The sequence below is a fragment of the Gekko japonicus genome, unplaced genomic scaffold (genome assembly GCF_001447785.1).
Source record: "Gekko japonicus isolate JY-2015 unplaced genomic scaffold, Gekko_japonicus_V1.1 scaffold1408, whole genome shotgun sequence".
Taxonomy (NCBI): Eukaryota; Metazoa; Chordata; class Lepidosauria; order Squamata; family Gekkonidae; genus Gekko; species Gekko japonicus.
Window position 1 is genome coordinate 189119 of NW_015163131.1, and position 12414 is coordinate 201532.

A 12414-nucleotide genomic window follows, 5' to 3' on the forward strand; every position below is an offset into this window, starting at 1 on the left:
GCTATAGGCAGCCAGTGCAGCGCCTTCAGCACAGGTTGGATGTGTTCCCATTTAGGGGCACCCACCAACAATTTTGCCGCCGCATTCTGCACCAGCTGCAGCCTCCGAGTTTGTGACAAAGGCAGCCCCATGTAGAGAGCGTTACAGTAGTCTAGCCTCAAGGTAACTGTCGCATGGATCACTGTGGCCAGGTCGTCGCGGCTAAGGAAGGGGACCAACTGCCACACCAGCCATAGATGATAGCTGCTCCAGCAGTGGCCGCCACCTGGGCCTCCATCGTTAAGGTGGGGTCCAGGAGCACCCCCAAGCTCCTAGCTTCCGAAGCTGGCACAAGAGGAGCCCCATCAAAGGCCGGGAGCGGGAGCCCCAATCCCATACCACCCCGACCCAGGCACAGGACCTCCGTCTTCGCCGGGTTCAGCTTAAACCGGCTCAGCCTGAGTGGGGTCCAGGAGCACCCCCAAGCTCCTAGCTTCCGAAGCTGGCACAAGAGGAGCCCCATCGAAGGCCGGGAGCGGGAGCCCCAATCCCATACCACCCCGACCCAGGCACAGGACCTCCGTCTTCGCCGGGTTCAGCTTCAACCGGCTCAGCCTGAGCCACCCAGCCGTGGCCTTATAAACTCCTTTCCATTCCCCTCCCCACAACAGACACCCTGTGAGATAGGTGGGGCTGAGAGAGCTCTTTTGAGGACTGCTCTTTCAAGGACAGCTCTTGTCAGAACTTGTGACTGACCCAAGGTCACACCAGCAGTTGCAAGTGGAGGAGTGGGGAATCAAACCCGGTTCTCCCACATTAGAGTCCGCGCACTTAACCACGACACCAAACTGGCTCTCCAACTGCTGGCCACGTCTGGAGCTTGGAAGTGTCCACAGTGCCTTATGGACTACTGGCAATGAAGCATTCACCTCATCGTCAGCTTCTCTGCCCTGAATAATACTCTTTGACATGTGCGCTGGTTTCATCTGTCTTAACCTTGGATATATGAAGCAGTAAATGCTTCTTCACTTAGGGAAGGTAAGCAGAACATACAAACATTATTTGAACACTGAGGATGAAGACTTTTTGTGCTGATCCACTGTGGAGCCTTACAGAAGCATGACGGAAGTCAGACAGAGAGAGTATCGGATCCTACTACTTCCTGCTGCTAAGCCGGAGCCCCCCGGCTCCTTTCCACAAAGCCTTCCTTTGACAAAGACCTTTTCCCAGTTGGAGAAGGAATTTCTCCGTCATTTCAGTGTCGCAGTCAGAGCGACGGAGGAGAACTGGAGAAGCCATTAAAAAGGCAACAAAAAGGGCTGTTCTGAGGTCGTCCTTCTCTCTCAGCGCTCCTTGGATGAAGGGTGGGATAAACAAACAGGGTCTAACTTAGAGGAAGGCAGGTGAAAGGTCTGACCCATGGAAAATCTCACCAGACACAAAATCACAGCACACAAATCCAGAAAACTGAACTGTGCTTCATGTACATTTATATGGTTAATTTAAAAAGCACTTTCAACTTAAGGAAAGATACACAGTCCAACTGCCCAACATAAAACGGTGCCGATCAAATGTAAAATAAAGTGTTTGATGGTGTGCCTTAAATACCACTGAGCCCGTGCAAGTCATAATACAAACACACAGAGAGGAAATTATTGCTATTATTTACTCCGCTGTTTTGTACAGTTGCCAAGGAAACCGGAAGTGCCAATTTTGTTATTTGGTTGGTGCTTCATTTCTTTTCTTTTTTTAAGCAGAGGGAAGAACATTTTTTGACAGTTTCCCAGAAATATAGGAATAGAACACTGTTAAATACCACACACATACATACCTCTATCTCTATATAGATAGATAGATAGACAGACAGACAGAAAGACAGACATGGTATTTAACAGTATTCTATTTCTATACAATTAAGATGTGCCAAGTAGTTTAGATAGATATTTCAGATAGCCAACTTAGTCCAAAGCAAAAGCCAGACCCCAAAACCATGCAATGGCCAACTAAAATAACATGGGCCCTGGTCACATGGAGCATTAGCCACACTAGAGGGACGGAAGATAGGCGAATTTTCCGGGCGCGATCTCACCGCCACATCTGGGAAGCATAGAGCTCCTGTGGCTCACCCGAGGCTTCCCGCCAAAGATGCAGGGTAAAAAACTAGTACCTCGGAGGTACTAGTTTCCGGAAACCGTGGGGCAAGGGCGGGCATCTGATCGCGTTTCCGGTGGCAGTTCCGGCGCCCGCCCATGTCCCCTCGCAAATAGGGGTTTTTTTCCAAGTCTCCATGGGATGTGCACAAGCACCCAACGGAGCATGCGCACATTTCAGTTTTAAAAAACAAACACAACCCCCGTTTGCCGCGCCGCTCCGTTTCTTTGCTGCGTCGTGTGATCCGCACCTCCCCCCTAACCAAGGGAGCTCAATGGGACCTCCTCAACCCAACGCCTGATCATGCAGTCGCGCGTTAATGTGCTCCGGGGCAAACAGCCACGCCTCCCCCCCCCCGCATTTTCCTGCCCGTGTGACCGAGGCCATGATACAGTTTCAAGTTCTCCAAGACTCTTCATGCAAAAGAAGGCAGTCGGGGGAGAGAGAAAATGTTTCAAGCCTTGATCTGGGGTCTTTTTGTCTACCTCCTGGACAGAATACCAGGGCAGCTTCAAGTACATTACCTGGCACTAGGTAGAGCTGGTACAAAGGAGGGGAATTGTAGCCACCAGTAAAAGGTGCGACTTGATACCAGCTTCACTTAACATCATGAAGACTGTATGCAGGATGCCAAAAGGCAGCCTTCAAACATTTCCCTCCGCTTTTCTGACAACCACCTTGGCTGATTTTGGAAGAATTTGAAAGCTGCATGCTGTTTTGTGTTCTTGTGGTTTGTCTCTATAAAATAAGCAATTGTGTGACCTTTACTGAAGCAGGTCAGATTATTTCAGTTGAAGATGACTTTGCTACAGGTGATTTCCAGTAGCTCTTGTTGAGAGGAACAGAAAATTAAGGGACAAAAGAGACAAAACTGGCAACCTCCATCGCGTATTAGTGCAGGAAATGTGGAACCAGTGCGCGGGTCCCTTCTCCCCTCCTGCCGTCAGAGTTTCCCACGACTCATTAAGTTTGGTTTGGTTATTTGAGGCTCGGAGACAAAGCAGAGGCCACAAGGCTCTTGCATCAACAAAACCCGTCTTCCTTCCACTGATGCAGCACTCTCTCTACCCAAAGCAACATGTGAGCAAATAATCCTTAACATCTTAACATCAGAGTGCATTTCTCTCGACGAACAACTGAGCTTATGGAATTCTCTGCAAAGCAGTCCTCCTCCTCTCACACTGGAAGCAGCCAAACTCGGTTATGGAAGAGCTGGGTTCGAATCCAGCAGCACCTCAGAGACCAGCAAGATGCTGGGGGGGGGGGGTAAGAAAGAGCCACGAGAACTAAGCACTGAGGCAACCCTCCCTCTCACAATTTGCCTCAGTTTACAGAATCCACATTGCTGTCAGATGGCCATCTAGCCTCTGTTTGAAAACCTCCAAAGGAGGAGAGCCCACCGCCTCTCGGGGAAGCCTGTTCCACTGAAGAACGCCTCTAACTGTCAGGAAGTTCTTCCTAATGTTTACCAAAAACTCTTCTGATTTAATTTCAAACCATTGGTTCTGGTCTGACCTTCTGGAGCAACAGAAAACAACTCCGCACCATCCTCTCTATGACAGCCCTTCAAGTACTTGGAGATGGTTATCATATCAACTCTCAGTCATCTCCTCTCCAGGCTAAGCATACCCAGTTCTTCCTAATGTTTACCAAAAACTCTTCTGATTTAATTTCAAACCATTGGTTCTGGTCTGACCTTCTGGAGCAACAGAAAACAACTCCGCACCATCCTCTCTATGACAGCCCTTCAAGTACTTGGAGATGGTTATCATATCACCTCTCAGTCGTCTCCACTCCAGGCTAAACATACCCAGCTCCTTCAACCTTTCCTCGTAGGACTTGGTCTCCAGACCCCTCCCCATCTTCATTGCCCTCCTCTGGACACATTCCAGCTTGTCTATATCCTTCTTAAATTGTGGTGCCCAAAACTGAACACAATACTCTAGGTGAGGGCTAACCAGAGCAGAGTAAAGCGATACCATCATTTCGCGTATTTACAACAAAACTTTGTTAAAACAATTAAATCAAATGAAACAAACCAACGATATGAAACAATAACAGCAGGAGCCAGAGATAAAACACTGAGGTAAATTAAAAGCCATAAAACCAATGTGAGAAACTATGCTTGCGCATCTAATGAAGCTGAAAGAAAGAGGAAAACTGTTGAGAACTGCAACAGCAGAAAACACCTAGGGACCCTACGCTCACTAAAACTAATCACAGTGATTATAAGAAAGGATTCAAAGACTTAAAATGTCTTCACTTGAGGCCTGTTAGCTGGTAAATCTGGGAGAAGACTTGGAGAGTTCCACGGCCTCAGCAAACACCCTGCAGAAGGCCCAGGTCTCTGGTGTTCGCTCATCGGGGTCTTCTTGACAGGGGAGGTAGACGGGGGGGGGGGTTGAAAGACGACCTGGACTAGAAGGGAAGGTTTGTGCAGGAGGCAGTCAACCTCCGGAGTCTGTGGTCCAAGAATGTGTTGAGTTTTTCCTGCTTTCACCTGGATTTCTTGCCCTTGGTTCCACTGGTCTTCTCTGCGTCCCCTCCCTATCAGAGGGGTCTTAGGTAAGTCAGCCACTTGTGGCTTATATTTTTACATTTTCACCCTTCCTGTAAGCCAAATAATGGAGTGCCCTAATTTTCTTTTCTAGCAACTAGAGCTCCCTCCAACTATTAGTCCACGGTTAAGAGCCGATAAGGTCCTTGGGTGAGAAGATCACTTAAGCATCAATGATCGTTCCTTGTTTATTACTCTTGGGATCCCAGAGGGGGTGACTCCAGTTGTTCAGCACCCGTTCCCTTTGTGTGGGTTTATTCGCTTTTCTCTTTACAGCAGGTTGACCGGGGTTGTTCTTTCCTTTTGTTTCCACTTGGGCGGGTACATTTTCAAACCATCTGTATGACACCACATAGAGCAATTCACGTTGCCCAAACCATTACTGCTATATTAATCTGGCTTTGCCTGACGAACATAAAACCAATTTCTAACATAACATTTAGACTCGCGAATGAATGTGAGTGTGTGGCATGAGAACGATTGAGGTTACGTCCTTCAGGGCCACAAACAAGCCCTCCGGGATGTCACCCCTATAGCTGTGGGTACCGCCGGCCGGTCATTCAAGGAGTCATCCCCTGGAGCTGCAGAGGAGGTGCCCGTTACTGCTGCATGGACCGGCCACCAGAAGACTACTGACAAGTTCATTGGCCCCACAGAACGGAAGATGTTTCATGGGCACATTTATCATCTGAGACTTGCCCTCATAACCTGAACTGCTCTGCAAAATTAGCTTAAGAGCACAGTCTGCATGTCCAAGTTGCCTAGCTCTCCCGAGACTGTTCCGCGTCAAGATGCAGGTGTGGATAGGCTGCAGGTGTGTTTCTCCCCGCTGTGTGCCTTCCCTTTCAGAGATCAGCGGCACAAGGACCAGGGGAAGGGGACTTGTCTGTGACAGAATGCTAGCTATGGCGTGCCCCCCCCCCCCGCTCCAGCACGACATGATCATGTTTTAAGCACCAGGTAAACAGTATCACGTTCCTCATGACTTCTGTCACTGATATTTTATTGCACTACGCCTTTCTCTGTTTATTGCTTTAACTTAAGTTGTCACTGATGTCATCTTCTTTGCATTACAACCTTGAAAGTCACCTTCAGGAAAGGCAAAGTAGACATTTTTAAACACAGACTCATTAATTTAATATTGGGCCATTTTGACAAGGGATTGCCAGTGGTTGTTTTTTTAAACAGGAGCTACCAGTGAGCTTTTGTGTCTGTTCTGAATCCGTTTGGCAGTTCCAGGACCTGATCTCCCCCCCCCCCCAATCAACACAGGGAAATCCTTTGTGCTACAAAGACACAGCAGCGTATACACCAAGAGGCTCGAAGACAAAGCTCACACCAAAATGGGTGGGGGGTCGCTAGAAACAATCGTGTTGGGACCAGTGTTCCCTCTAAGCTGCGTTAGTGTGAGCCAGAACACAGTTTTTTACCCTCCAGCTCACACATTTTCGTCTCAGCTCAGGAAGGAGGGCTCCAGAGCTAACTAATTTACGCAGTAGCCAAATCGCTGGCTCACAACTTTAATGCCAGGAGCTCATAAAGTAGAATTTTTGCCCCCAAGACTCCGCAGCTTAGAGGGGGAGGCCTGGGCTGGGGCCACAGTGGGATGCGCACGCCAACGTGACACATGACAAGATGTTGTTGCTTACCCTGGCAGAAGGCAGGTTGCACGCTTCCAGCGCTGTCTCGACACGCTTTCTGTCCGCGGAGAACAGGCGATAAATGCTGCCAGGTGGGAAATGGACAAAAAGGAATGAAGGCAGGGCACATGCTCTCAGTTAAAATCTGCTTCTGGGCACAGTTCTGGCCCCCGACCTTGGCCCTGACGTCAAGAATAGCCTGGCGCCAGAGCATTGGTAGGAGTGCCCACGGGAACGTGCCCCCCCCCTGCCGTGTTCTGGGCAGTTCCACGGTCTTCTCAGTGCCGGCGCCAACTCTAGGAAACTCACTCTCTCTGGGTGACCACCTGCTGGCACCCACCCTCCTCTCCGCTTGGCAGCAAGTTGTGATGATGCTGTCGGGTCAAACATTTCTAAAGAGACGTTACTCTGGTGGCGTCTTATCGTCATTTTTATTTATTGCATTTTTATTGTTTTATGCTGTTTTTGTTAGTCTTACGTGTGCACGGAACAGACGTGATGTGGGAAGGGAATGTCTGCAGAGGCTTTCCTTGTCCTCCCCATTCAGCACCTCTCCTGCCTTCCCAGTTGGGAGGTAAAGCTCCCTTCCCGACTAGACGGAACGGGCCAGGAGATCCTCACGCCACTGACATCGGCACTGCCGCGGTGTTGGCACTGGCCACAGACATAGACTGCATCTTCCATAGGAATGGGGACCCTGCGGTACTCTTGGGCTGGCCAGCAAAGTGCATCTCCAGACACAGCCAGTCCATGGGGGGAAAGCCCCACTGAATGAGGCTTTAAGAACACAAGAGACGCCCATGCTGGACCAGGCCCATGGCCCCTCCAGTCCAGCACTCTGTGTCACACTCTGGCCAGAAATACCAGGTGCCACCAGGAGGTCCACCGGTGGGACCAGTGGGGCTTTGTTCTTATCCAGGGTGCAGAGTACACTCTGTGTCACTTTGTGACCCTGAAACAGAGACTTAGTTCACGCCAAGACTGTGAAGCTGTGTGTGGGATGTACCAATTCACAGTGCAGTGGGGGGTTCACATACAACCCCTCCTCCCCAACTATAGGTACCGGCTGACTTGTGATGGCACATAACTCTGTTTCTCTTTTTACGTGCTATATGGAACAATATCACCACACCAGTCTGCAAATTACCAGAGTATGAAAAGCTTCCCCCAAAAGGCCAAAAAACAAAACACGGCATAACTTACCTCTTCAAAGGGATACGTCCCTCCGTTGTGACTTGCAGTTTGAGCTTCGTGTAACTAGAGAGAAGAACAACATGTTGATAAAAAAACAACAACCCTGGAACCACAAACGTTAACATTTGCTTTCCTTTTCCCACAGTGCTGACCAGACTGCGCTGCGCTGCCATTCAGAAGAAAAGAATAACTTCTCAAGCATCACAATTCCCCCCCCCCCAAAAAAAGAGAGCTAAATGCCTTGACTCCTCACGCAAGACTTATCTTTACTGGAAAAGTCAAGATAACTTGCCTGAGGCACCTCCCAAGTACAGATTTTGAGATTTCTCCTAAATCCCCTCCAGGAAATGATTCGAAGATGTCATTTTGCCCAGATGGGTTCACTTCTTTTGAATTCTTCCAGCTATGTCCAGGGCACATTAAAAACCCACCGTCTGAAACAGGATTCAGGTTAAGATAAGTCTGGAAGATCTAGCCGTTTCGAGTGAAGTTCTGCCGACACGCGTCAACACTATTGCTGACGCCCTTTAAATAGCCTCCCAGGCCTGGGGAATCCCCTTTCCCATGAGCAGTTCCCATGCGGCTGGGGAAACCAGCCGAATGACCCAGGCGGGGGTGGCCTGAGTTCAGAGGCCACGGGGGAACACTGGGGCGGGAGGATCCCCACGGACAAAGTTGGGTTCATGGACAGATGGCTCCCACACAGCCGAGATGTTGTGGAAAGGGCACCACTGACTGGGTGCACAGGGATGTACAACTTCAAACAATAACCAAGTGATAATTTTTTTGCTTCCTGGAAGAATGGAGCGTGCTAGTTCTTTATCTCCCTCGCCATGGTGCCTTGACATGACTGAAGCGATGAGGCTATCCTTTGTGATAGAAAAGCATACGGTGGAAGCTGCAGATAACCCCGTCTGCTAGCGAGAGAGAGCTCTGGAAGGAGGGAGGAGCCAGACTCACGGGCTGCGGACAGCTTCGTCCGGCAGATTGTCACCAGAAGGGCTGGTCCCCGTGCCTTGCTCTACACAGCTATGATCTGGATGAGCTTTGGTAAAAAGAGGCGGCCCGTTTCTAACACACTTCTTTCCCCAGCTCAGGAGCAAATGACAAGAGGAGAGTGAGCCAAGCAAAGGACTGGGGACCGGAGCAGGATTAGAAGAGTCGCGCAAAGAATCCTCGTAGGATTTAAAGCCTAAAACCCTAACCCCCCTGGAGAGCCCAGGTGCCCCTCCCTTGAGCATGGGGTCACGGCAGATACAGTGGGGGGGGGCCCTCGCCCATCTCTGAGCATTAAACATTAACTTTGACTTTGGGAAAGTTCGGAGTTATCGAGGGACTCCCTCTTTCTTGGGGGGGGGCTTGGGGTGGTGCTTTTTTGTTTGTTTATTTTGGTTCCAGGATTTTCTCGTCGGCACTCTTCCTAGCTTTGTTGCAGAGCCCTCGGGGTCAACACATTGTCCCGGCAAACGACACCAGGAGAGATTTAATGTCTCTCTCCACTCAGGGCAAAGGCAAAAAGAGATTAAGAGGGGAAATGGAAACCCTGCATTATGTTATTGTTTGACTAATAATAGAAAGAAAATACCAGACCAGGCCGGCCTGACGTCCGTCTGCTGTTTATACCCTTAAGTAGCGGGGCCAAGATCTTTACTGGAGGCAAGCAGGGCTCCTGCGAGTGGGGCAGGAAGTCAGATAAGGCTCCCTAGGCTGACCCGGCTCCGGCTATCTTTTTCACAGGGGAAAAACCGCCGCCTGCCAGCCCTTTGGGGTACTTACTAGCAACCAAAAATAAAAATGCCGGTTCACACCACCCCTTGATCTCGGTCCAGTAAACACGGGCAAAGTCTGCCCTTCTCATGTGATGGGATCCGGGGGTGGGGGTGTGGGTGGTCTCCGCAACAGTCAGTTAACCCCGAGGGGAGCAGCAATGGAGGCTTCCCACTGTCGCCCTGCTGCCCGGCGCAGCCCCCGCCAGAAGGGTTCGGGGGGGGGGAGAGTGGCAAAGCAGAAGGCCCCGCAGCAGGGCCGGCTGCCTAGCAGGAAAGCAGCTCCTGAGGAAGCGGAATGGTGGTTTCTACTGGATAGGCAGCAAGCGGCCGCTTGGCTCCAAAATGAATCTACAGTGGTCCTTGGCAGCTTTTAAACTGCAAGAAGATTCTGCAAGACTGAACACAAACAAAAAACCAGCCCAGTGACCCAGTCCTCATGGAAGCGGCCAAACTACATCTAGGGGCTGCACCAGCTGCACGGGGCTGGGCTGGGGTCCCACAATCCTAAATGCTCCTCCGTAGCCAGGGAACGGGCCAGCCTCACCTCTTCTCTCTGACATGCTGGCTTTCGACGTCAAGGGGAATATGCAAAAACACACACACACCTTCCCCAGCAGGCCCCCCCCCAGAGTGGGAAGGGCCCCCCAGGCCCACCACCTCAGTCAGAAGGCAGCGGGGTCAGTGACAAAGGGAGGGGGGCAACAGCACCTTCGCACAAGTGGCGCAACCCTCCATCAGATAAACATTTCCTGGCAAACAGTCCTAACAAAGAGAAAGGAAGCTGGCGCACGGCCAGGCGGAAATCAGACCTCCCTCCTGCCCGCCCGCCCCTTGGGGCACGAAGGGCTTTGCCACTTACGCTTTTTGCAGAGACGACTCCCTGGACATATTCTGTGCCAGCAAGTTGGTGGCCAAACTGAAGACTTCTTCTGCCCATTCCTAAAGAGATTGAAAGGATTCACACAGAAGACTTCTTCTGCCCATTCCTAAAGAGAAAGAAAGGATTCACTTGTGACATCTGCCCTCAAACCAAGAGCAGGCCAGATCCAGGACACCCTTCAGGGGTGAAGTTCCAGGAGAGCCAAGACAGCAGTTGCATGCACAACCAACGGCCAAAACTTTTTTTGGGGGGGAGGGGGGCAAACCAAACTGGGAATTCATCAATAGTAATATAATATAACTAGGAAAAAGACCCATTGTGGAAATAAATACAACGGCCTCTAGAAAGAGGCTCTGGGCGGGTGCCCCGGCCTTGGACACTCAGTGTCAGTTTGCTGTGGCCACCTCAGCAGGGTATAATGACACTAAGTCCACCATTTTCTCCAGAGGAACTGATCTCTGCTACTTAAAGAACAGTTGTAATTTTGAGTGATCTCCAGCCCTCACCTGGAGATTGGCAACGATGGTTCCCCAGAAGGGAATAGTTGGTTTGGAGGGTGGAGTCTATGGCTTTGTACCTGTCCGAGGTCCCACGCCTCCTGAAACCTCACCCTCTCCAGGCTCCATCCCTCACATCACCAGGAATTTCCCACCTGGAATTGGCAACCCTATCTCCTTCCCAGCCAATCATCAACCTACCTTTATTTCCCCCTCACTCTTCAGCTTTCCACCCCCCCACACACCTGCAGCCTCTCCCGTGCTCTGAAGCCCTGACTGCTACGTCACATTGGCTGTCATACGGGGGCCACCTCAGCAGCATATAAGGATACAGAGCCCACCATTTTCTCCCTGGGGACTGATCTCTGCCGTCTGGAAAGCAGTTGTAATTCTGAGGGATCTCCAGCCCTCACCTGGAGATTGGACACATTATACCTCAGAACAGCAAAACTGTTCAGAATGTTAGAGGCAGAAGCCAATCAAGACGCATATGCAAACGACCTCTGTGTTCCAAGGCGGAGGCCAATGAGGCTGCATATGCAAATAACCTCTGTGTTCTGACTGGCTATGGGGGGGGGGAGAGGAACAGAAAAATGTTTAGAATGTTGGAGGCAGGACTCAGGCAAAGCAGCCAGTGGATAGGGAGACCCTCTGAATGACAGATCAGAGAGCGAACTGATTTTGGAGCGTGTGGAATGTTCTAGAGGAGTGCCACCACCATTCGGCTTTTATTTATAAGGGAGATGTGTTTTATTTCCAGGCCTCTGTGTGAGCTGAGCGGCAGGAAGAAGGGAACGGCCTGGCCTTAAACTGATGAGTAGGAAGACCAGCCGATGTCAGGGCAGCTCAGAGAACAACATTTTAAAAAAGAACTATTAACTCTGTTCATGTTTATACAGTGCTTTTGCAAACTCAGGGCTCCTGACATGCATTTACCTTGTGCACTTTTCACAACAACCCTGCAAACAGCCCAGTGTTATCATCCACATCCCGGCGCCTGTGACCTGTGGGGACTTCCTAATTTGTAGGCTCGGTCTCTTTGCTCTCTATTAACATACACTTAAGTGAATGACACCGTTTTCAGTCCCCTCTTCCCTCAAGCAAGGTAGGCAATGAAGAAATGGGAACGCCACCTCCTTCATGCTCATGGCTTCCAGAAGGACACACAAATCAAAGTAAGACACTTGACATAATTTTATTACATACTTTACAGCAAGCCTACGCCTGTCCGAACAACGTGGAGCTAATGGAACTGACTCCACTGATAAACAGATACTCTTTCTTGCTCTCTACCTGACAGAAATATGGCACGTTAAAAAGAATCAAATTTCCCACTTAGTGGAAGGGAAGGCACATTACTGTGTGCTGACCCCCAAGCCATGTGCGTGAGAAACTCACATATTCAGAAAACACAACAAATTAATGATCTGAGCGTTTAAGGAGCGGGAAGAAGATGGGGAAAAGAAAAGCTCTCATCTGTTCAGCTAATGAGGGGGTTTTTATTTGTTTTTTTGAAAAAAAAGGCCTGATATTAACAAATGCTGAGGGACAAGGCTTTACTTTGGATAATCAAGAATTGACTTATATCCCTTTGGACACCGCGGCCTAACAACCTCCTGAAAAGTCCCTCTGAAGTAGCAGCAGTCACGGATTGCAATTACAAGTTCCCACGCTTTGGAGAATGAAACTGAGCTGAACCGTCGCCCCTCTGCATGTCCTGTGCATTCTTTTGCCACCCTCTCTTTCC

The 12414-nt window shown here is 50.0% G+C and overlaps 1 protein-coding gene across 1 annotated transcript in view; it reads right to left on the reverse strand.

The window, feature by feature from the left end:
• PLCB1 (phospholipase C beta 1) overlaps nucleotides 1-12414 on the reverse strand; it is a 375074-nt gene that overhangs the window by 162497 nt on the left and 200163 nt on the right. The window contains exons 4-6 of the mRNA XM_015406942.1: nucleotides 10150-10229; nucleotides 7531-7584; nucleotides 6337-6412 (exon numbers count right to left, since the gene is read on the reverse strand). Coding sequence (XP_015262428.1) covers nucleotides 6337-6412; nucleotides 7531-7584; nucleotides 10150-10229 — 210 coding nt within the window. The remainder of the gene's footprint in view (nucleotides 1-6336; nucleotides 6413-7530; nucleotides 7585-10149; nucleotides 10230-12414) is intronic.